The sequence below is a fragment of the Sus scrofa genome, chromosome 3 (assembly GCF_000003025.6).
Source record: "Sus scrofa isolate TJ Tabasco breed Duroc chromosome 3, Sscrofa11.1, whole genome shotgun sequence".
Lineage (NCBI taxonomy): Eukaryota > Metazoa > Chordata > Mammalia > Artiodactyla > Suidae > Sus > Sus scrofa.
The window spans coordinates 22586821-22612837 of record NC_010445.4 but is presented as its reverse complement, the minus strand read 5'-3'; the positions used below and the strand labels follow the sequence as shown (position 1 = coordinate 22612837).

General features: G+C 43.8%; 1 protein-coding gene across 6 annotated transcripts; it reads right to left on the bottom strand.

Moving 5' to 3' along the window:
* On the bottom strand, positions 1-25957 carry PALB2 (partner and localizer of BRCA2). 6 transcript variants are annotated; one of them, XM_013989673.2, is made up of 13 exons: positions 25721-25957; positions 23643-23702; positions 23137-23239; positions 18046-19512; positions 15310-16139; positions 13863-13934; positions 10974-11135; positions 9688-9773; positions 8748-8909; positions 8163-8279; positions 5299-5386; positions 1515-1663; positions 1-499 (listed from the first exon to the last, which is right to left on the bottom strand). In XM_013989673.2, the coding sequence occupies exons 1-13, from the start codon at positions 25766-25768 to the stop codon at positions 289-291; spliced, it is 3555 nt and encodes a 1184-aa protein (XP_013845127.1). In that variant the 5' UTR covers positions 25769-25957; the 3' UTR covers positions 1-288. The 6 variants fall into 6 exon arrangements, with proteins under 6 accessions (XP_013845127.1, XP_005656820.1, XP_020942127.1 ...); XM_005656763.3 differs by having other exon boundaries at positions 15310-15992; XM_021086468.1 differs by having other exon boundaries at positions 19312-19512.

The following is a 26017-nucleotide window of genomic DNA, read 5'->3' as shown; positions in this document are numbered from 1 at the left end:
GTACCAAAATAAAATATTTATTAACATCTGAAGCTTTATATACACTTTTAAAAGCAAATGTGCAAATGTGAGCGGATTTACAGAAATCAACTGACAATCCCTTTCCCTCAAGTATAAATGAACATTCAAGATCAGTAGTGCCCCTTCCATCGGTATAACAAGCATGTCTAAAGGAATACAAGACATTATTTTAAACACCTTTCGGATAGTCTCCTTTACAATTATAACTGCAAAAAGTACTAAGAGGCCGAAAATATCCAGAACACTGTGTTTCCACCCTACCCTAACTTATGAATATCGGTATACAAATATATTTCCATCTTTTTGCCCAGCCAGCAAATGAGAATCTGTACCTGACCATTTAACAAAAGACCAATTTTGGTCAGAGATGGGAGGAAGGAGAGCCGTGCAATGACCTAGGAGTAAGTCCCAAATGGCAATGCTTCCGGAAGTCAGTACTGCTGCTGCAAAATGATCTTTCACGTCACCTTCCAGGAACCTAACGTTAGGCAGAGAAGAGACAATCCAAATCATATATATATATATACACACACACATATATTAAAACAAATTTTTTAAAAAATAGGCCACAACCACGCTCCCCCAAGCAACGAGAACAAAAATACTTGGACATCTGAACCCGTACATTTGCACTCCTCGGACCGCTGGCTATAACCGCATACCAGCCACTGCCTGGCTCTCTGAGGCACCTTTGTATCCTCTGCACGCAGGCTCACAAGGGCCTGCCTTCCACTCTTTCTCAGCTGAGCTCAGTCTCCCCCCAGTGTGTTCCTTTTCCTTGGTGGCTCTAATCCCAGACCTTAGCCTGGCTGGGTTTGGGCCATCATTCAGGCTTGCTGCCTCCACAGAGGTCAAAAGGTCAGCACACACACACACACACACCACTCTCCATTGTATGTATCACCTCTCTTTATCTGCACTGTGCTTCTCACTATGTGAGATTATCCTATTTCCCGATTATCTGCTGGCTGTCTGTCCTGCCAAATGTAAACATCATGAGACAAAAATCCAGGAGTTCCCAATGGGGCTCAGTGGAAATGAATCTGACTAGTATCCATGAGGACACAGGTTCGATCCCTGGCCTCACTCAGTGGATTAAGGATCTAGTGTGAGCTGGGGTGTAGGTCGCAGACGCGGCTCAGATCTGGCATTGCTGTGGTTGGGGTGTAGGCTGGCAGCTGTGGCTCCGATTAGACCCCTAGCCTGGAAACTTCCATGTGCCTCAGGTGCAGCCCTAAAAGGACACACACACACACACACACACACACACACACACACACACAAGCCCCAGACATCCAGTTGCCTTTTTTTTTTTTTCTTTCTTTTTTGGCCACCCTCAGATCTATAAACTTCATACTTCATCCTACTTCTTAGCATGCTTTACCATCATCTGTATTACCTCACGTTTCCATTCATGTCAGTTCACAAAACTATCTGGTTTCTGTATTTGCCTAAGTGCCTTTCAATCTGTCCCCCACATTAAACACACTTGCCTTCCAGCCTGCCCCTGAGGAAGGCAGTAGAGCATCACGCCCACACTCAAGGTCGTCTTCGGGTTAATCACAATCAGCTGAAACACAGGGCTTCCCAACAGCTGACTCTCTTTGGCACAAGGGTGACTCAGAACAACAAACAGGAGCCCCTGGTTTAGGAGAAAAATCAGTAACCAAATAAATCAAGAGCATGTTTGGAAGAAGAAAGGGCTGGCAGGAGTTCCCATTGTGGCACAGCAGAGATGAATCTGACTAGTATCTATGAGGTTTGATCCCTGGCCTCGCTCAGTAGCCGGGGATCTGGCATTGCCATGAGCTGTGGTGTAGATTGCAGACACGGCTCAGATCCCATGTTGCTGTGATTATGGCGTAGGCTGGTGGTTGATGTGACCCCTAGCCTGGGAACCTTCACATGCTGCGAATGCAGCCCTAAAAAAAGACCCCCCCCCCAAAAAAAAGAAAGAAAGAAAGAATGTGTTGGCAGAGACGAAACTATGGACTTATAGATAGGAACTATCAACAGACCCTTAAGTCTCCAGAGATGTAATCACTGGTTCGCGTTTTTTCCAGCAGAACTGCTGGGGGCATCCCTGAGCTGGACTTCCAGCTTCTCCAGCACAGGGCTTTCCGTGACTTTACAGCCAGTCTTTGCAGGCAGGAACCTAGGTGACTTATCAGCTTCCTCCACTTTAGATCCTACTAACATCTCAAGCCATCCATTTGGGAAACACTGGTGTAAGAAAAGAGGGCATAGGAATACGTGGAGGGAGTTCTCAAACTGGAAAGGTTAAGCTGGTTTTTGAAAATTCCGAACGCATTTTCCCATAAAAACAATCTTGTCAGTGGTGACTGGATTGTTAGGTCAGTTTGCAACTTCTTATTTATTTATTAAGTAAAAGCGGCCCCCAAAAGACACCATCACCTATGCCTGTGTCTGTGGAAAACTGTTACAGACCTCGCCTGGCTTTCAAATTCCATGTGCTTATAATAACATCATTGTGTGTGTGTAAAGATATAGATGTCACAGACACAGATACATATATATGTATGTTACACTGAAAGTAACATTTTGGGGGGTAAAATGGGGAAAATTAATTATAGGGCCATTTTAGGATTAACAACATTCACTTCTAATTTCATACATTTCTAGAATGATTGAATTCTCTCTCTTTTTTTTTTTTGGCAGATCCTTCAGGCCAGGGATCAAACCTGAGCCACAGCAGGAACTTGAGCACTGCAGTGACAATGCCAAGTCCTTAGCCATAAGGCAAACAGGGAACTCCTGGAATGAATTCATTCTTATAATGAGAGTGAATTACCTTTATAATTAAAAAACAACCAAGAGCTGGAGTTGTCACTGCTGTGGCTCGGGTTCGATCCCTAGCCTGGTAACTTCTGTATGCTGCAGGTGGAGCCAAAAAAACCAAAAAACACCAACAGTCAAAAAATGTTAAATGCTATACACTAAATTAGGGGGTTAGCAAACTATGTCCTTATATGTCAAATCTGGCTCAATGCTTATATTTGTATGGATTATGAGCTAAGCATGGTTTCTGCGTTTTTTTTGTTTGTTTGTTTGTTTTGTTTTTTTTCATTTCTTGGCCACCCCTGCAGCTTACAGTCATTTCCAGGCTAGGAAGTGAATCAGAGTGGCAGCTGCAGCCACAGCCACACCAGATCCAAGCCGCATCTGTGACATACACTGCAGCTTGCAGCAACGCTGGATCTGAAACCCACTAAGCTAGGCTAGGGATCGAACCTGCATCCTCAGGGACACTGTGTCGGGTTCTTAACCCACTGAGCCACAATGGGAACTCTGGTTTCTGCATTTTGAAGTGGTTGGAAAAAAGAGGAAGAATACTTTGTGACATGTGAAAATTATATGAAATCCAAGTTTCAGAAAGTTTTATTGTCTAAAAAGTTTTATTGGAACAGAGCCACACAACTTGTTTTACATATTACCTCTGCCTGATTTGGGGCTGTAAATCAGGGTAAATAGCCGCCAGAGAGACCACATGGCCTGCAAAGCTGAAAATATTTACTATCCGGCCCTTAACAGAAAAAGTTTGCTGATTCATGTACTGACCTATTAAGTATTATCTCTTCAGGATGAAAAGTATTAGCCCCAGGATAATGCGACAGATTGTCTAAGATCATGCAACTTCGGAGCTGGTGTCCAGAGATGCTGCCAGGCTAGGAAGGGACGCAGCCTCTGTGTTCAGAGGCTCTCAGGGCTCCTGCACAGGCCCACTGACGCTGGGCCAGTTGGTCTTACATGGCAATGAGCCATCTACTTCTGCCTCTGCCTCTGCTCATGGCTCAACAGTGGACACTTATTAAGCAGATATCCCTGACTCCTGGACAAATACCTTCAACTTGTTCAGATGCTAAAACTGGACTGGGGAGGAGTTCCCGACATGGCTCAGTGGTAACGAACCCAACTAGTGTCCAGGAGGACGTGGGTTTGATCCCTGGCCTTGCTCAGTGGGTTAAAGGTATGGCATTGCCACAAGCTGTGGAGTAGGCCTGCAGCTGAGACTCCATTTCTACCCTTAACCTGGGAACTTCTATATGCTGCAGGTGCGGACTGAAAAAGAAAAGAAAAAAGAATTTGGCGGTGTTGTCTCTGGGGACATGGGTTTGATCCCCAGGACAGCTCGATGGGTTAAGGATCCAGTGTTGCTTCAGCTGTGGCATAGGTCATAACTGTGGATTGGACTTGATTCCTGGCCTAGGAACTTCCACATGGCATGGGTGTGGCTGAAAAAGAAGAAGGAAAAAAAAAAAAGGACCGTAAGCTAAGTCTATTAGCACAATGGCTAAGAAGCTGTGTTTGTTTCTATATGGGGACACTAAAGCCTAAGATAAAAATGTGTCGGGGGAGTTCCCGTCGTGGCTCAGTGGTTAATGAATCCAACTAGGAACCATGAGGTTGCGGGTTTGGTCCCTGCCCTTGCTCAGTGGGTTAACGATCCGGCGTTGCCGTGAGCTGTGGTGTAGGTCGCAGATGAGGCTCAGATCCCATGTTGCTGTGGCTCTGGCATAGGCCAGTGGCTACGCTCCGATTAGACCCCTAGCCTGGGAACCTCCATATGCCGCAGGAGCAGCCCAAAGAAATAGCAAAAAGACAAAAAAAAAAAAAAAAAATGTGTCGGAGTTCCCATTGTGGCGCAGCCAAAATGAATCCGACTAGTATCCGTGAGGATTCGGGTTTAATCCCTGGCCTTGCTCAGTGGGTCAAGGATCTGGTGGTGCTATGAGCTGTGGTGTAGGTCACAGATGCGGCTCGGATCCTGAGTTGCGGTGGTGAAGGCTGGCAGCTGTAGCTCTGACTAGACCCATAGCCTGAGAACTTCCACATGCCACAGGTGTGGCCCTAAAAAGCAAAAAGAAGAAAGAAAGAAAAAGAGGGAGGAAGGAACAAATGAACACAACATGTCTAGGACCATTTAATCATCCTCCCTAAGGGCATCCGTTCACATCATAAACCCTTTAGGACAATGTGTTTGGGAGTCAAGTCTGAAAACAGGCTATTTCTAGGTACGAGTTCACAGCTGGAAATAAATATTTGCCCTTAAGTCATATAACTAGAAATTTTACCCAAACAAGCATATTTTCACTCATACATTTCAAGAAAGAACAAATGCTGTTATCCACTTTTGAAAAAAAGAGGCACCAGGGAGAGTCAGTGGACTACAGCTTACTAAATTACTGCTCTCACTCAGTGAGACCAAGAGTAACACACAACGTAGACCCAAAGCGGTCCCCGAAGGTCACTACTTACCATTTCAGAATAAGCTCTGTGACAGACTGAAGCTTGGTAGGAGTCACCAATGTGCATCTTTTTCAGGAGCTGTCCAGTTTTTAAGTTCCTTGGACACCAAAAATAAATAAGCTCATGACATTCTTCCCACAAATGGGTTTTCACATAATATTCTCTTATTTATCATAGCATCCTTTAGGAGGTAACCAAGGGAAAAACTAAGGGACACAGTACTTTAGTTCCTTTTATTTATTTATTTATTTATTCTTTTTGCCTTTTCTAGGGCTGCTCCCGAGCCATATGGAGGTTCCCAGGCTAGGAGTCTAACTAGAGTTGTAGCCACCGGCCTACACCACAGCCACAGCAACGCAGGATCTGAGCCGCATCTGCAACCTACACCACAGCTCACAGCAACACCAAATCCTTCACCCACTGAGCAAGGCCAGGGATCGAACCCGCAACCTCATGGTTCCTAGTCGGATTCATTAAACACCGAGCCACGACAGGAACTCCCTTAGTGTCATTTAATCATAGATTTAGCTAAAAACACCACTATAGTTTATTTATTTATTTAGGTCATGGCTGAGGTATGCTGAAGTTCCTGGGCCAGGGACTGAACTTGTGCCACAGCAGTGACAAGGCCAGATCCTTCTAGGAGGCTACCAGGGAACTCCTAGAACTATAGCTTAACGTTGCCAATAGTGTAATTTGATGGTTTAGCTTTAGGTCGAATCTGCTATGCCACTGGGGATGAATCTCTCCACCGTCCTTGAGAAAACTTTCCATTATCTCATTTTACTTGTACTGAAATTAGGCACCTTTTTTTGCCAAAATGTTTTGTCACCTTTCTTGTAATGACTAAATTTCCCGTGGAGGACAATGGTCAGGAACCCAAATTTGCATGGGTGAGAGACTACACCTAACACAGACTTATAACTGTGTCTCTATAGTATATGCTTATACTAGGGCTAGACCAAGATAACTGAGACAGAAGGGAAGACTGAGATGGGATTAAAAAAAAAAAAATAGAAAAAAAGAAGAGAGAAGGTAAATATAAAGAAGAAAAAAGCAAAGTTTGTCGGAACCCCTCCTTAGCGTATTTTTTTTTTCTTTTTAGGGCCGCACCCCTGACATATGGAAGTTCCCGGCCTAGGAGTCAAAGCAGAACTATAGCTGCTGGCTTATACCACAGTCACAGCAACACGGGATCTGAGCCACATCTGAGACCCACACCACAGCTCACGGCAATGCCGGATCCTTAACCCACTGAGCAAGGCCAGCGATTGAACCCGTATCCTTGTGGATCCTAGTCGGATTCGTTTCCATTGAGCCACGAAGGGAATTCCTGTCCATTCATTCTGAATGTAATAGTTTACATTTATTAAGAGCAAACTCCCGGAGTTCCCGTCACGGCTCAGTGGTTAACGAATCTGACTAGGAACCTTGAAGTTGCCGGTTCGATCCCTGCCCTTGCTCAGTGGGTTAAGGATCGGCGTTGCTGTGAGCTGTGGTGTGGGTTATAGGAGCGGCTCGGATCCTGCATTGCTGTGGCTCTGGCACAGGCTGGTGGCTACAGCTCCGATTGGACCCCTAGCCTGGGAACCTCCATATGCTGCAGTAGCAGCCCTAGAAAAGGCAAAAAGACAAAACAAACAAACAAAAAGACCAAACTCCCACTCCCTCCACCTTCCCCCGTGGCTTTATTGAGGATTTGTGATGTTGATAAACTGTCCCCACCATGTGACCCTACTGCTGCGAAATTTTCAGTTGGCTCTTCATTAGCCACTAGATAAAGTCCAAATTCTTTCTCAAGATACTTATAACTCTCGTGAATCTTGTGCTGCAATACTGTTACTCACTGGTCCCTCACTTGAAATCTTCTCACTGTGGGTACAATGCACTGTGCATGCTCCTGGCTCCGTACCCTTGTTCAAACTAGCCCACCCAATGCACTCCGTTTCTGACCAGTGTTCATCCCTGTCACTGACCAGTGCCCATCCATTCCTCAAGGCCTAGATTATGCCCCACATCCTTCCAGCTATATGGAAGTGACCAGGCTAGGGGTCGAATCGGAGCTGTAGCTGCCGGCCTACACCACAGCCACAGCGACGTGGGATCTAAGCTGCATCTACAACCTACAGCACAGCTCACAGCAACACCGGACCCTTGACCCACTGAGCGAGGCCAGGGATCAAACCCACAGCCTCATAGATTCTAATGGGGTTTGTAACCCACTGAGCCACAACGGGCACTCCATGAGCTGTTTAGACTCAATCCTTCTCCAGGTCTTCACCAGTTCACAGAAACCTCCTCTCCTTCAATTTCCAAAGTACTGTTCATAGACCTCATTTTTTATTTAATATATACTATAAAGGGTATGATATAGTCATTCAACAAATACTTCTAAGTCTTCTAAGGACTAGGTACTATGTATGAAAACTAAAGAAGCGAGTTCCCATTGTGGCGCAGCAGAAACCAATCCAACTAGGAACCATGACATTGCAGGTTGGATCCCTGGCCTCGCTCAGTGGGTTAAGGATCCTGCATTGCTGTGGCTGTGGGGTAGGCTGGCAGTTGTAGCTCCTATTCGACCCCTAGCCTGGGAACCTCCATATACTGCAGGTGCGGACCTAAAAAGCAAAAAAAAAACCCAAAACAAACAAACAACAAAAAAAACAGAAACCAAAAACCAAAGAACTGAAGAAGGAAAACTAAGTTCTCATGTACATATGAAAAGTTTCCCTCCTGGAAGTGGCCGGGCATGGTTCTCCACTATCTTCAGGAAAGAGAGGTGCCTGGGGATTCTGACTAAATAACGCTGTGAAATTGGAGGACTAACCTTACATTACAGATGAGGAAACCGAGGCCCTCGAAGGAAAGCTTACCAAATAACAACGTTGTTCATTATAGTGGTACCAAGCAGAGCTTCCGGCATCCCTTGAACCTCAGCAAAAGTTAGGAGAGTCTCTTCAGGGGGCATCAGAAACTGTCTGTCTTTGCCTCTGCATTAAAAACAGTATTAAAAGTCAGCGTTTGTACCAAAGCATTTTTTAGGCAGTCCTTCTATGGAACTATTACTACTGAACTATGCAAAATAAAAACTAAGCTAGTGCCAGGAAAAAAGCTCCATCCAGCATCCGGCTGATAACTGAAGCAATGGAAGCCAAGCTTCAGTCTGGCACAGGATCTTAATGTATTGGTAACACTCCAGGGCCAGAGAGATGTCAAAGGAGGCTGAAGAAAGAGCAAACTGCACCTGCTGAGCCTCTCTGCTCCCCTGCCCTCCTCCCTGCCACGTCTGGCTCCACCTCCCAAAACTGCTTCGATGTTACAGCCCAGTGTTGAGGCAGACCCCACTATACCACACCTACAGCATAGAACACAAGAGGCTTCTGATCCAACTCTCTCTAAAACCCTGCGATAAAATCATTCTTTACCTGACAGTTAAAATCAACCAGTGGCTTCCTTACCCTCCATCCTGTGCAAATGTCATGATTTCTACTTGCTGATCACAAAGAGTCCCACTGCTACTGACTAGCCTCCTCTTTGTCAGGCCAAGCACAGCTTTTATATTTCCAGAACTCAGGAGGACTTGCTTTTCACTTTTATCATCAGAGGAACAAAGTAGTGCCCTAAAGCAGATACAAGGAAAAATGGGAAGAAGTCAGGAGTAAGCCTTCACTAGAGAACTAGAGTCAAACTTTAAAAGGAAACTTCAGTCAGGGATGTCATTCTATTGACAGTTTTGACTGTTTTTTAAACACATCTCTCTTTATTTTATTTATTTTTTTAACTGTTTCCAATTTTATTTCAAATCGTTGTGGTTTTAGTATTAGTTTATATTATTACAATCTATTTAAACACTAGAAAGCTGAGGGAAGAAAATTAATTGGATACTATCAACTCTGACCATTGTTTCAGTAAGATAATAACAAGCAATTTCACTTAAAAGAGGAAAAACACATGGCGTACTCCAGAGCCACAGCAACTCGGGATCCAAGCCTCGTCTGCAACCCACACCATAGCTCACAGCAATGCCGGATCCTTGACCCACTGAGCGAGGCCAGGGATCGAACCCGCAACCTCATGGTTCCTAGTCGGATTCGTTAACCACTGTGCCACAGTGGGAACGTCCCCAAATTTATTTCTTATTATTTATTACTTACCTGCTTTTCTGGCTGCACCTGCAGCATATGGAAGTTCCCAGGCCAGGGATCAAACACATGCCAGAGCAGTGACCCAGGCCATTGCACTGACAATGCTGGGTCCTTAACTCGCTACACTACAAGGAAACTTCTAGACCTAAATTTAGATTCTTTCAAGACTCAAGCCTAGGTTATAACTTGCACTCTAATAAAGCTGACAAGGATTCAGGGAAAGAAAAAAAACTACTCTTTGAGATTTACATACCTGATTTCTCTGATCTCCAAATTTCCCAAAGCCACACACACGAGATCACAAACATCAGGCACTAGAATGATCTGTAATACCGGAACCTAAATAAAACAAACCAGCCAAAAATTACATTCTGTTGTTTGTCTTTAATCTAAATGTTGCCAAATTTGTCACATTCCTTTCTAGCACTGCTGTATTAGGATGGTTTGCAACAGTGAAACAAATGTGAAAATGTTCAGCAAACACTCTCTCTTTTTTTTTTTGGCCATGCCCAGAGCATGTGGAAGTTCCTAGGCCAGGGCTCGAACCTGTGCCACATTAGTGGCCTAAGCCACTGCAGTGACAACACCAGATCCTTAACCTGTTACACCACCAGAGAACACCATACGCCCCATTTTATAAGCTGAAAATCTGATAAGCTACATGCATACTAGGGTTTACTGCAGCATTTCTTTGATCCAATCTATGCTTCTACCAATGGCAGAATGAATAAATTCTGGCACCTGGACGAATGGAATAATACACAGCCATTTAAAATAAGTTTATTCACTGAACAAATATTTATTGCGCACCATCTGCAAAGCACAGTGCTAGAAGCTGTGGGTATACTGGAGGACAACAATGAAATCTGCTAAGACAGTAGATCTTAAGCGTTCTTACCAAGAAAAAAATAAAGGAAACTGAGGTGATGGATGTGTTGATTAACTTGATTATGGGAATCTGTTCACAAGGTGTTTACAGTTTTGTCAACCATACCTCAATAAAGCTTGGAAAAATCAAATTTGAAATAAACAAATAAATGAGTATGAAGAATATGTAGAAACCAAGAGACATGTTTATACGGTAAGAAAAGGCAGGCTTAAAAAGGTTAATGAGCATGCTATGATTGCACATATAAGATATGTACGAAGGTAGATGAGGACAGAAGTACAAATAGACAAAAAGCAGAAGCAATGTCTAAATGAGAGCTAAGAGGTATAGGTATCAGCAAGTTTAGAAGTCAGAACAGACAAGAAATTCCAAGTTCCTCTAGCAACTCTAGTGTAAAAATCCACCTCTGGATAAACATATGATACAGCAAATAAAGCATTAATGTTAACTGCAGAGTCAAGATGCTGGGTACATGGGCGCTCCCTGGACCACTTTTCTGCATGTTTGAAATTTTTCAAAAATGATGTGGAAAAACCTCATCTCTTGCTGTCTCGTATAGCTGTAGATCCCGTATTTTTTGGTGAGCTGCCATCTAAATTACCATGCAGATGGCTGCAAAGATCTCTTTTAGCCACAAGAGTCTGACTTACCTCTGTGAAGTGCCAGGAATACATTTTTTCCCACTGCCAAGTATCCAGAGGTTTCCAAAGAGAAACTACATATTCGCAAGCAGTTATGATACAAGGCTCTTTGAATCCAGCTGTTTCCCACCACATGGCACTCACATCCACAGAACAGGAACCTGAAGGATTCTGACACAGAATGGCAACAATAGTTATGTTAAAGGGATGCTTGGGGGCTATTTTATAAAAAGAATAAACAGAAAAAGTGAGAGATTACCAGGATTAAGAGGAAATACCAAGTAAATTTAATTAAAGATTTATAGAGGTCAAAAGAAAGAGCTTTCTTTCTTTTTTTTTTTTTGTCTTCTTCTAGGGCTTCACCTGCGGCATATGGAGGTTCTCAGGCTAGGGGTTGAATAGGAGCTGTAGCCACCGGCCTACACCACAGCCACAGCAACGCGGGATCCAAGCCGAGTCTGCAACCTACACCACAGCTCACGGCAACGCCAGATCCTTAACCCACTGAGCAAGGCCAGGGATCGAACCTGCCACCTCATGGTTCCTAGTTGGATTCATTAACCACTGCATCACAACAGGAACTCCAGAAAGAGCTTTCTAATGACAAAAATTGCCCATATACACTTGTAAGATTTAAAAATGTGTAGCTCTAGAATGGCATAGATTCAGATTTAACCACAAAAAATAGCCCATAAGAACTAACTAGAGGAGTTCCCTTCGTGGTGCAGCAGAAACGAATCTGAATCTTTGGAAATGAAACATTCTAATGAAGCACCCATGGATGGAAGAGGGAATAAAACTGAAACAACACACTATTTCTTTTTTTTCTTTGCTGTGTCCACAGCATGTGGAAGTTCCTGGGCCAGGGATTGAACCCTTGAGCTGTAACCAGAGCCACAGGAGGGACAACACCAGATCTTTAACCCAGTGATCCGCAACAGTATCCAAATACTACTTCTAAATGAACAACAATGGACGCACAGTGGCTGTGGTGTAGGCCAGTCGCTGCAGCTCCAATCTGACCCCTAGCCTGGGAACCTCCTATATGCCACAGGTGCGGCCCTAAAAAGACAAAAGAAAAAGAAAATTAAAAAGAATAGCTATGAAGGGGAGCTCCCACTGTAGCTCAGTGGTAACAAAACCCAATTAGGATCCATGACAATGAGAGTATGATCCCTGGCCTCACTCAGTGAGTTAAGGATCCAGCACTGCTGTGAGCTGTGGTGTAGGTTGCAGATGCAGCATGGATCCCAAGTTGCTGTGGCTGTGGCGTAGGCCGGCAGCTGTAGGTCTGAAAGGACCCCTAGCCTGGGAACCTCCGTGTGCCTTGGGTGGGGCCCTAAAAAGCAAATAAATACATAAATAAAGCTTTCTTCTACACCAGATGCTTTCAACTTAGGGTGATTTTGCAAAGCTCCCCTGGAGGACTGTTAGCAGTACCTGGGGACACTGCTGGTTATCACAACTGCGGAGGGGGTGTTACGGGTTGAGACTGGGGCTCTCGCTAAATATCTTACAAAGCACAGGCCAGTCCCCTACAACAAAGAATTATCCAGCCCCAAATGTCACCAGTAGTGAGAATGAAAAACCTTGCTCTACACCACCCTACTTTAAGTATAAAAAGTGAAGCAGGGGGCCGTCGTTTCCTGGTGATTTAGTGGTTAGGGCTGGACACTTTCACCCTTGCGGCTTGGGTTCAATCCCTGGTCTGGGAACTGAGGTCTCGTTTCAAACGGCTGCAAATGCTGCAGCCCGACAAACAAACAAACGAAAAGGTTAATCAGGACACGGGTCCAATCCACCTCTCAGGATTTACCAAAATAGCACTAACAGAATATTATATTTCTCAGAACCATATATATTATATAGCATATGAAAATTAACTATTCATTATGTCATAATCCAGAACTGCTACTTATTTTCTTAAGTAATTCTTCTAAAAATATTACATCATTTGGGTAGGAGAGTCATGAATGACCCCTCTCTGTCAAAATGCCTTGTTTATTTATTTATTTTATTTACTGGCCGCACCCACAGCATGCAGAAGCTGGGTCAGGGATTGAACCAGTGCTACCACCAGATTCTTAACCTGCTGAGCCACAAGGGAACTCCCTCAAATTTTATTTATTTATGTATTTCAGCCACACCCATGGCATAGGGAAGTTCCTGGCACAGGGAGGGAATCTGAGCTGCTGCTGCGACCTATGCCACAGCTGCAGCAATGCTGGATTCTTAACCCACTGTGACAGGCTGGGGATCAAACCCACACTGCCACAATGCTGGCAGATTTTTGATGCACTTCAACACAGTTGGTTAAGGATCCGGCATTGTCACTGCAGCAGCTTGGGTCTCTGTAGTCATGAGGATTCAATCCCTGTCCTGGGAACTTTTTCATGCCATGGGAGAGGCCAAAAAAAATTTTTTTTTTTGGATACGAAGTTGAGTTACTTGCATTGTTCTTCGCAATAGCTTCAAGATCTCAAAATATATACACAGGTAAATATTATGAAAAACAAAGAAGGTAAATCTGTTTTATCTTTTTGTTTTTTTCTTTTTTCTTTTTAGGGCTGCACCTGTGGCACAAGGAAGTTCCAGGCTGGGGGTCGAATGAGAGCTGCAGTGGCAGCCCTAGGCCATAGCCACAGCAACTCAGATCCAAGCTGCATCTAGGACCTACGAAGCAACTTGTAGCAACACCAAATCCTTAACCCACTGAGTGAGGCCAGGTTTGGATCCTGTATCCTCAAGGATCCTAGTCAGATTCTTAACCCGCTGAGCTGCAGTGGGAACTCCAATTAATTTTTTTAAAAAATCAAATTCTTCTGCATTTTCCCACCAACTCATTATACTGTTCACATATAAGACACAAGACATATTCTAATTTAATAGTTTTCTGACCTTTAACTTTGAAACCAATTGTAGAGTACCTGGGGTTAAGCTATCACAAGTGGGAACATCTGCTATTTCAGTCTGTGGAAACAAAAGTCACACCGTTAATTTACACTTTATAAATTAATTATTACTCACACATCAAAATGCCTACTTCCTATGTTTTATTTTCTTAGGTAACTAAATACAACTGCTTCATTGATAATAAAGAGAATAGGATCCCCTACATTAAAAAAATATATATATATATACTTTATTTTGTTTATTAATTTATTTTTGGGGCCACACCCATGGCACATGGAAGTTCCCAGTTCGGGGTCAAACTGGAGCTGCAGATGCTGGCCTACACCACAGCCACAGCGACCTACACCACAGCTGTGTCTGCAACCTATACCATGGCTCACCACAATGCCAGATTCTTTTTTCTTTTCTTTTTTTTTTCCACAATGCCAGATTCTTAACCCACTGAGTGAGGCCAGGGATCGAACCCTTGTCCTCATGGAAACTAGTTGGGTTCCATACCACTGAGCCACGATGGGAACTCCAAAAAGACATGGCCACAACCTAAATGCCCACTGACAGAAGAACGGATTAAAATGTGGTACATATACACAATGGAATACTACTCAGCCATAAAAGAACAAAATAATGCCATGTGCACTAGAGATTCTCACATTAAGTGAAGTGAGTCAGAGGAGAAAGTCAAATACCATAGGATATCACTTATATGTGGAATCTAAAATATGACACGAATGAACCAAACAGAATAGAAACAAACTCACGGACATGGAGAACAGGCCTGCAGTTGACAAGGGGGAGCAGTACAGAGGGGGATGGACTGGGAGTTTGGGGTTAGTAGATGCAAACCATTGCATTTGGAGTGGATAAGCAATGAAGTCCTAATGTATAGCACAAGGAACTATATCCAATCAGTTGTGATGGAACATTATTCACGATGTTACGAAAAAAAGAATGTATATATAACTGGGTCTCTTTGCTATACAGCAGAAATTGACAGAATGCTGTTAATCAACTATAAAAAAACAAAACAAAACAACCCCCCCCCAATTTCCCCAGAATGAACTTAATGTTTACAGTGAGGTCACAGCAAAGAAATATGCTATGGGAGTTCCTGTCATAGCTCAGTGGTTAACAAATCTAACTAGGAACCATGAGGTTGTGGGTTCGATCCCTGGCCTCGCTCATTGGGTTAAGGATCTGGCATTGCTGTGGCGTAGGCCAGCAGCGGCTGCAGTGCCAATTAGACCCCTAGCCTGGGAACCTCCATATGCCATGGGTGCGACCCTAAAAAGACAAAAAAAAAAAAAAAAAAAAAGAAATATGCTAAAACATTCTTAAACACTGGGGAGCTGATGTATAAGGCAGTCATGCTGTCCACATTCACCAAGATCCTTCACTCCTTTAGAGAAAATTTCACCAAGGAAGCAGCCTGTACCTGTTCAATGGAAGATTTCCAGGATTCCTGGCACGTATGTACACAGAGCTGATTTTCTTTGTAGGTGAATGACTTGGTGAGGAGAGGTGTTGCTTGGGGACCAGGATCACAGTCACAGGAAGGCGGTCCTTCCTTTCCTGCTGCATGCAGGCTTCCATCTAGTTTTGCTGGGCTGGTCCAGCCTTCACAGTGTTTAGGGTCACTAGCAAGGCTGACTGCAGCTTGCAAGTGCGAAAGCTGGGGGGTAGAGCAAGTTTGTCCAACAACCTCTGCCAAAGCCTTTTCTCCGCAGGCTTGGGAGCCAAAAGCTGGAGTAGTGCCCAAGATGGGGAAAGCAGGTGAGCACGGGTCTGCTGTCGCCCTGATGTCATTATCATCAGGTGCAAGCGTGTTTACAGGAGTCAAAAGTAAAATGGATGAAGACAGGCCCTTCTCCTGAGGCTGGCTTTTTGGCTTTGGCATTTTAGGATGGGCTTTTCCTGGTCGAATCATCAGGTCCTCTTCCAAGTCTTCCTTTTCTATACGGATTTGTTTAGGAGTCAGTTCCTCGACAATACAATCTCCTCCTTTAAGAGGCCTGTCTCCACACATTTTTGATCTGAAAGGCTCAATCAACTTCTCTGAGCAGGACTTCAGTTTTTCACGCTTAAGAGGCCCAAAGTCTTCATCCGGTAACTGAAAGTCTGTGGTTTTGAGAAAAGATGACAGCTGCTTTAAACTGAGCACTTCATTCTTACAAAATGGAACACAGAAAGTATCATCCGCCAAAGACAAATAAGCAGAATTACTGCAAGAAAGGGAGTTCTCTTTTTGACGATGACCTTCCTTCCCTAAAATAAAAAGCAACAGCAATACCCAACAAGAGACATTAATCACCAACAAAGAGCGAGCTTCTAAACTCCAATACCGTGCAGTGTTCACTATTTTTCCCACCCGTGACTCTGAAACCTTGGGGAGCAGGTCAAAAATGAGCCAGAGGTTAGTGGTTAACCAGCAGCCCTCCTTCTGCAGTACCAAAAAGGGTGGTGCTGGCAGCACTTGCTGGGAGAAGGGAGATAGGGATCTGGTTCCAGCTCTGGCCACTGATGAGCTGTGTCACCTTGGGCAAGTCAATTCACTTCATTTTCCCTTGTCCCTCCTAAGGGAACGGGACTAAGAATCTCTAAAATCCTTTCTGATCCCAAACTCTGACGCCAGCAGGCCACCAGAGCACAGTCTGCAAAATGCTGGCTCTTCTCACTAAAGAAAACTTAGTCCCCTCTTCAAGCAAAGCATAATTTACTAGACTTAAACGGACAAGAATTCTGTATCATTTGAAATGTAGCTGCATCCAACACCTAGTAAATGGATAAGCAAGCTGTGGTACATACATACCATGGAACAGGATTCAGTCATAAAAAAATCAGGTACTGATACAAGCTACAGTGGATATATCTCAAAAACTAGCTAAGTAAAAGTAGCCAGACACAGAAAGGCCACGTATTGTTTAATTCCATTAATACGAAATATCCAAAATAGGTAAATCCACAGAGACAGAATATACACTGGTGGTTGCCCGGGGCTGGGAGAGGAAATGAAGAGCTTAATGCGTAATGGGGTTTCCTTTCGGGGTGATAAAAATGTTTTAGAATTAGACAGGGGTCATGGTGACAAAACACTGTGAGTGTACTAGATGCTCCTGAATTGTCCACTTAATTTTATGTGAAGGACACCTCAAGAAAAAAACATTTTTTTTTTAAATGTAACTGTACGTTACTGAAATCAGAGCAGATTACTTCCACGTACACAGGCGTATTTCCAGTTTGTTAGGAGACTGCCTTACCTTCTGATGTCAACTGCATTTTATCACACCATCATTCCTAAGTTTGTTAGTGGACTCTTACTCTGACACAGATTTCACTGTATTTCAAAAATATTTCTTTATTTTTTTAGGGCTGCACGCACGGCCTATAGAAATTCCCAGGCTAGGGCTTGCATCAGAGCTGCAGCTACCGGCCTACACCACAGCCACAGCCACATAGGATTTGAGCCACATCTGTGACCTACATCACAGCTGGATCCTTAACCCATTGAGCGAGGCCACGGATCGAACCTGCATCCTTATGGGTACTGGTCATGTTCATTACCACTGAGCCACAATGGGAACGCCCTCGAAAATACCTTTTATAAATTACTTCTCCCCATGGACAGAGTGTATTGCACTTGAATTAATACTAATTTTAGGTAAATATCCAGGTTTGCATCTTGGCTCTGGCACTTTAAAGATACTTTCATCTCCTTGCCTTAGATTCCTCATCTATAAAGTGAGGATAATAACAGATTCTGCCTCACGTAGGGCTGCCCTGATGACTCAATGAGTTTAGTATCTGTACAACATTTAGAAAGTGCCGGGCAGGAGTTCCTGTCGTGGCGCAGTGGTTAACGAATCCAACTAGGAACCATGAGGTTGCGGGTTCGATCCCTGCCCCTGCTCAGTGGGTTAACAATCCAGTGTTGCCATGAGCTGTGGTGTAGGTCGCAGATGCGGCTCGGATCCTGCGTTGCTGTGGCTCTGGTGTCAGCCGGCGGCTACAGCTCTGATTAGACCCCTAGCCTGGGAACCTCCAGATGCCACGGGAGCGGCCCAAGAAATGGCAAAAAGACAAAAAAAAAAAAAAAAAAAAAAGTGCTGGGCACACAGTATGAGCCACCGCCACCATCAACCACACCTCGATTTACCTTTAACTCTCTCCTTACCATGAATAATTACTTTTCCATTCTGATCTTGGTGCAAGGCAACTTCTTCCTTGGAACTATTAACACCTGATGTGCCAGAAGCTGGCAAAAGGAGTTCATGATGAGCTGACATAGGGGTACAGACTGACTTTCTTTTTCCTCTGCACTTTCTACCAGTTGGCTGGGTAACCGTCTTCCTAGAGAAGTCATCTTTAGTAGTGCCAGCAGGAGAGCTGACTTCAATTGAGAGGAGTTCCTGAGAAGGACTTTTTGAACTCGATCGTTTTGCGTATGTATCAGACACCTTAATTTCATTTTGGTTAGTTTTTTCACTGACAAGGTTTAACTTGTTAGCAGGTGCCTTATTTTTATTTCTAAAACCCTTTTTTCTGACACCCAAATGACTCTGAATGACAGCCTCCAGTGCCACTTTCCTTTGGCAATTTGACATGCGCCGTGTTGTTCTAACATAATATTCCGCAGGAAATGGAAGGCCTTCAAGCATTGTGCAAGTATGTGTTTGATCTTCTATAGGGACAGGAGAAAATACTTCTAAGCTAAGACTCTTTGGTTGACTTAGAGCCTCATTTTCCAGAAGATTTCCATTTCTACCACCAAGCGCATTACTGGAAGATTTAAAAGACATCTCTGGGTGATTCCGTTCTTTAAAATTTGGGTTTTCACTTGCCACAAACTCATCATAAGTGAGTTCCTTTACAGAACATGAATGATCTGCTTCTAAGTTACGACTTCTAGGTGGCTGACCACTTGCGCTTACAGCTTTGTTTACCTCTGTGTTATCTGCAAAGAGAGTCATTTTTTGGTTGGGTGCCTCTAAGTTTGCGGGTGGAGCAGGGCTAATGTTTTTTAAACCAGAAGGAATAAGTTCATAGTTACTTTCAGGAGGCTTATGTTGAAGCTGCAGACCACTGCTGTCTGACGGAGTACGCCAAGGAAGGGCAGGCACCCTGGGGAAATTATGTCCTCTTGAGAGTGTACCGACATCTCTGTGCGGTTTGCCATTTGATGGAATTAAGACACTCCCTACGTTAGCTTCTGGAACGGGTGCTGCAGAATGGGGAATGTCAGACTTAGGACTTGGAAGGGAAGTTCTTGTTTCAGTTATAGGGACCCCAGGATTTTCTCTATTGACTTCCGCCCCTTCCTTTAGTCTTTTTCCAGAGAGTATGAGTGAATCAGTGTCAAAGAAAGATTCTCTCTCCTGCGAAGTCAGTGTTTTCTCCAACTTCTTTCTTCTTCCTAGCAGCTTACTCTGACTTTTCTTACCATCAGGGCCATTGAGGCCGTAGGGAAAATGTTCCTGGACATCATCTGATCTTTGTATACATAATCCTCCTACTGGGCTAGGTCCAGGGCTAAAGGACTCAGGCTCAATATCAAGTGTGACAGGTGTCTTTTCTCCAGTTTCTTCATCAACATGGGCATGGATTTGTAATGTGTCACAGGGAGATAATCTGCTTCTAGGTTCTAAGGAGAAAAAAATGGCATAATCAATATTTTTCTTTTATAACGAACCAAAAAATACTCCATATTTCTTTTGAAATATTATATATAAATGACACCAAACATTTATATAAAAGAGAGTCAATGACAGTTCATTCAGGCAGATCAAAGTTCAAGTTTTTAAAAACCTGATAAACTCTAAAATATTAAGTAAATGTGAAAAAAAATGGAATTGTGCTGGAAAAATGATTTTTAAGCTAAAAGATTACCTATTTATTGAGATCATCTTTTTTCTTAGTTTTTCCCAGTTTCACTGAGGAACAGTGACAAATAAATTGTATATACATAAAGTGATTTTTTTTTTTTTTAAGGGCCACACCTGTGGCCTATGGAACTTCCTAGGCTAGGGGTCGAATTGGAGCTACAGTGCCAGCCTATGCCATAACCACAGCAACGGTAGATCTGAGCTGGTCTGCAACCTATATCACAGTTCACGGCAACCCTGGATCCTTAACCCACTGAGCAAGGCCAGGGATTGAACCCATGTCCTCATGCATTACTAGTCAGACTCATTACCACTTACCCACAATGGGAACACCCCCAAAGTGGACTTTAAAATAAAGTAGTTTCTAGAGTTCCCATCATGGCACAGCAGAAACGAATCTGACTAGGAACCCTGAGATTGAGGGTTTGATCCCTGGCCTCACTCAGTGGATTAAGGATCCGGCATTGCTGCAAGCTGTGGTGTAGGTCATAGATGTGGCTTGGATCCTGCATTGCTGTGGCTGTGGCATGAGCTAGCAGCTGTAGCTCCAACTGGACCCCTAGCTTGGGAACCTCCATATGCCACAGGTGCAGCCCTAAAAAGCAAAAAAAAAAAAAAAAAAAAAAGATAATTCTGGAGTTCTATTGCGGTACGGCACCCCCCAACACACCCCCAAACTAAAACAAAGTAGTTCCCATAGGAGGGGGGCACGTTATGCCATGCAGAGCCATGGGAAGCATCAGGGTCGGCCAGGAGGCAGAACAAGCCTGCGTAACTGAAACCCTGTACCCTCTGACCAACATCTCTCCATTTCCCCCTCATTTCCTAATTTTTCTTTTTCTCTTTCTTTACAGCCACCTCTGTGGCATATGTAAGTCCCTGGGCCAGGGGTCAAATTGGAGCTGCAGCTGAGGTCTATATCACAGCCACAGCCACGCCAGATCTGAGCCACATCTCCAACTTACACTTCATCTTGAGGCAACACCAGATCCTTAACCCACTAAGTGAGGCCAGAGATGGAACCCACTTCTTCACAGATACTATGTCAGATTCTTAACCTGCTGAGCCACAATGGGCACCCCCTTATTTTTCATTCCATGTCTTTTTTTTTTTTTTTTGACTCGAGTAATTTTCCTACCATTTTAAAATTTCATTAGCCTCCAATTTTATTATTATAAATGACCTGATTTCTTCCTTCCTTAGCCTCCAATTTTATATTACAAATTACTTGATTTCTTTCTTTCTTCCTTCCTTTCATTTTTTTCCTTTATTGGCCATCCTGCAGCATATGGAGTTTCCAGGTAAGGGATCAGATCCAAGCCACAGTTACAACCCCCGACATAGCTGCAGCAATACTGGATCCCTAACTCACTGTGCTGGGCCAGGGATTGAACCTGTGTCACAGTACTCCAGAGATGCCACCAATTGTGTCACACCACAGTGGGAACTCCAAATTACCTGACTTCTAACATGAGAAACGACCATTGTTTTTTATTACAGTATTTCCAGCAAACTTTTTTCTTTGTGCACAGAGTCTTAATTTTAAAAAAGTCATCTTTCCGATATAAATAAATAGATATAATTTCTAAAATTTGAGCGGAAATAAGCAACTAAATAAGCAATCCAACTGAAGTATAGTTTAGCGCTCACAGAATGGGAGAAAATATTTACAAACTGTATACCTGATAAGGGTCTAATAGATAGACTATATGAAGAACACTTTTTTTGGTCTTTTTAGGGCCGCACCCCTGGCACATACAGGTTCCCAGGCTAGGGGCTGAATCAGAGCTATAGTCGCCAGCCTGTGCCACAGCCACAGCAACACCAGATCCGAGCTGCACCTGTGACCTACACCACAGCTCATGGCAATGCAGGATCCTTAGCCCACTGAGCGAGGCCAGGGATCTAACCTGCATCCCCATGGATACTAGTCAGATTCATTTCTACTGAGCCATGACGGGAACTCCTAAAGAGTAACTCAACAATAAAAAGGCAACCTAATCAAAAGAGTTGCATCGATTTTTCTCCAAAGATTTACAGATGGCTAACAAGCACACAAAATATGTTCAAAATCATTAGTCACTAAGTCATGCAAATTAAAACCACAATTAGAGGAGTTCCTGTAGTGGCTCAGCAGTAATGAACCTGTCTAGTATCCATGAGGATGTGGCTTTGATCCCTGGCTTCGCTTAGTGGGTTCAGGATCCAGTGTTGCCGTGAGCTGCGGTGTAGATGGCAGATGGGGCTCCGATTTGACCCCTAGCCTGAGAACTTCCATATGCCTTAGGTGTGGTCCTAAAAAGACAAACACACACACACACACACACACACACACACACACACACACACAAAAAACACCCTGCCACAATTAGATAGCACTTCACATCTACCAAAATGGTTATAATTTTTAAAATGGAAAATTATAAGTATTAGCAAAGATGTGAAGAAATTGGAACCCTTGGGCATTGTGGTGGGAATATAAAATGGGACAGCAACTGTAGAAAACAGTTCGGGGGAATTCCTCAGAAGTTAAATGCAGAATTACCTTATGACCCAGAAATTCCACTCCTAGGTATATACCTGAAAGAGCTGAAAATATATGCCCACACAACACTTGTCCATAAATGATCACAGCAGCATAATGGCCAAAATTCATAATAGCCAGAGTAGAAACACCCCAAACGTCCATTAGCTGATGAAGGGGCATACAAATTATGGAATAGCTATACAATGGAATATTATTTGGCTGCAAAAAGCCATCGAGTACAGATACATGCTTAGATGAATGTATAGAAGAAGCCTGTCCCAAAAGGCTACATACTGTACGGTTCCATTCCTAAGAAATATCGGAATAGGAAAACCCAGAGAGACAAAAAGTAGATTAGTAGTTGCCCAGGGGTTAAGGGTAGGATGGACATAAGGTTTCTTTTAGGGGTGATAAAAATGTTCTGGAATTAGATAGTGATGACGGTTATACGATCTTGTAAATATATAAAGAACCACTGCATTACACACTTTCAAAAGAGTCTAGGCATTCCTGCTGTGGTTCAGCAGGTTAAGAATCTGACATAGTGTCCTTGAGGATGTGGATGGGTTCAATCCCTGGCCTCGCTCAGTGGGTTAAGGATCTAGCTGCAAGCTGTAATGTATGTTGCAGATGTGGCTTGAATCTGGCATTGCTGTGGCTGTGGCGCACGCTGGCAGCTACAGCTTCAATTCAACCCCTCGTCTGGGAACTTCCACATACTGCAGGTAGGGCCATGTATTGACAGAGAGATAGATAAATAAGAGTCTATTGCTAGTCCTTACCCTCTGGCGACAAAGAAAAGAACCACCTGGGAAATGAGTACTAAAGCAACTGTAAGTGAATGCGATAGCTTTACCTGAGTGGTTTAGTTGTACTGAAACTTCTTGCTGCAATGAGGAATCTTGTTCTTCCACTGTTTTCTTAATAGAATTCTTAACCTTCTCGGCTCTTTGGGCACGCTGGAGAAAACATAAGCAGCTCAAGACACAACTTTGCAAAAAATAAGTTTTTGTTAAGCTTTATGAACCAAAGGCTGTTCTTTTTATTTATTTATTTATTTTTTCCTTTTTAGGGCTGAACTCGCAGCATATGGAGGATCCTAGGCTAGGGATCGAATCAGAGCTGCAACTGCTGACCTACATACACCACAGCCACAGCAACTCGGGAACCATGTCTGCATCCTGCACCACAGCTCACGGCAACGCCAGATCCTTAACCCACTAAGCAAGGCCAGGGATCAAACCTGTGTCCTTGTGAATGCTAGTCAGATTCGTTTCTGCTAAGCCATGATGGGAACTCCCTGAAGATTGTTCTTATAGTTTGTGCCACAACACCAATTTGAGACAATAAAGATTCACTTACCTGAAGGCGGGCCAGTGTCTTGCTGTATTCCCTTTTCAAGAATGCTAATTTTTCCTTCAACTGGAAGAAGAACATGAAACAAAACTGAGCAGGTGAAACAGAGGAATCAGAGAGAAGGGACACAGTGCCCATCACACAGCGCTAAGCAGGGGCCTCAGCTAGAGGTGGCCGAGGAAGCAGCACTGGCACTGCTTTCTGTTCTCTCAAAACCCAGCTCTCTAGCATCCTAGCTTTGACTGCTGTATCACCTGGACAATTGCCTCCCGACTCGCTTTGCTAATTCCTACTGATTCCTCAAGCCTCAGCTTAGATTTTTATCCCCCTGGGGTAAACTTCTAGGTCCTTTTCCAAATCCAAGTTAGGCATTTCCACCTCTCCTCTGCGCTTCCTTTATCACAGTGCTTCTTATATGTTGCCTGTTTAGTTCTGTGTCTCCCCCATCTCTCGGAGAGAGCCTTGAGGGTAGCAGGAGCTGTCATCCTCAGATATTTATTTGACTAATGAATCAGTTACTGGTCCAGGCATATCCAGCATCTAAAAAAACAACCCACTGTGTATCAGACGGAGTTCTAGGTGTTGGATATACAGAGTGGTCAAGGCCTCTGCTCCTGAGGGATACAGATAATACACAAGAAAACAAACAAACAGATAAAATGATTTCACATGGTAGTCAACACCTAGACAAACAGGGTGATGCGAGAATGACTTGGCGACAGAAAAGGCTACTTTAGAGACAGTGGCCAGGGAGGCATTTCTGAGGACTATCACTTGAGGCCAGACCTGAAGGAGGCTATGGAAGAGCAAACTTAAGGAATATCAGAGGGAAAGCAATTTGTCCAATTTATAAACACATCTTAAAAACAGCATGATTCAAACCTCTATGCTATACTGTTTCTACTACTTATCAGCCTCCTTATCGGCACCTGGGAATTACCCTGTTGACTTGTAAATGAACTTTCTCACTCCCACTGGAAGGTAGGCTGGGATAAGACTAATGAGTTACTGTGAAAGAAGAGTTTAGCACAAGGCCTAGAAGAGCCAGCACCAAGGTGTGTTCAAGTTAACAACATGGGCATAAATGCAAGGTGGCATGTATAAGGATAATACAGACCAGCACCGTGTAGAAACAAAAAGTACAAACAACCTAAAAGGCTCCCAGCAGAGTAATGTGTAAAGACAAGATGTCATTTCCATACTTTGTTTTAAAAAAACGTTTTTGTGGTTTCAATGAGAAACAGCTGAATTGTGAACACCACAAACAGCTTCAAGTTTCTGTACCTCTATCCCTGCAGTGGCCAAACAAACAAAACTTGAAGCATCATTTTAAATATAAAAAGTCTTATAAAATTAACTTGCAAAAATGTACCTATCAAGTCTGTAGTTTGGTACTTACTACATGTTAGTCAAAAGTCAAGCTAAAATCAGATTTTTAAAAAAAATATCAAAGTTTTTTGATTTTTCATACAGATTCTGCATTGTCCAAAATATGCACAAACATGCAAAAATTTGCATGCAATATAATTTCTTAAAAAAATCCACACAATACAGTATCCATACTGCAAAATACTATATAGAACTTTAAAAACACTGTAGATAAACATAGACTAATACGGATGTTAAACATGAAAAAGGAAAACGGAAGTTGCAGAACCATCCTCTCCAAAAAATATATATACTACCTTTTGGTCGTTACAGAATACAATCGCACCCCTTCACACTGCCCCCCCCGCCCCCGCGAGACACGCAAAAAGATCTGAAATCCAGACTATTGAGGGATTTACTAAGGGGATGGGCTCGGAGAAGCCAATATCGCGTGTGCAGGGTGGGGCGGGAAGGGTGTCAAAGGGAACTTTAGCTTTATCTTTAGCTTTACAACGTGTATTTTTGCATTTCTGCTGTAACGAAACTTTGTTCTTTAAATGCCACCACAGGAGCACAGCACTCTCCCACACTTTCACAACCCGGGCTCCCTCAGTCCAGGTTAGAGGTCACTGCCGCCCTTGGAAACAAAAACAGGCCTAAAATCCTGGGAAAGGGGGGTCAAAGTTCTGAGACAACCCTTCCCGCAACCCCGGCACCTTTTCCTTCTCCTCACAGCTGAGGGGTTTCCCAGCAGGCTCTTCCATCTGACCGGCGGCCACTGAAAAGAGCAGCAGTCGCTGGCCTCAGCCTGTGGCTGCGCGGAGCCCGGCTGGCCCTGGGCGGGAAGGCGCCCAAGAAAATTATGGGGTTCCGAGGACCCCCTCAACACTTGCGCATCCGGCCCACGCGGGCCGGGCGCGCCAACAACCCCGGCCAATCACATCCGCTGCTAGATCTGCGCATGCGCAATCCGAGACTGCCGAGCAATAGAGCGAGGCCGCCTAGCGGAGAGC

Coding starts and splice junctions, on each gene's coding strand:
- PALB2 (XM_013989673.2), bottom strand. CDS start 25,768: ATGGAAGAGCCTGCTGGGAAACCCCTCAGCTGTGAGGAGAAGGAAAAG. Junction 5,387..8,162: donor ATGAACAACGTTGTTATTTG/GTAAGCTTTCCT, acceptor TTGGTGTCCAAG/GAACTTAAAAACTGGACAGC. Junction 500..1,514: donor CCTCAGGGGCAGGCTGGAAG/GCAAGTGTGTTT, acceptor GCCTAACGTTAG/GTTCCTGGAAGGTGACGTGA.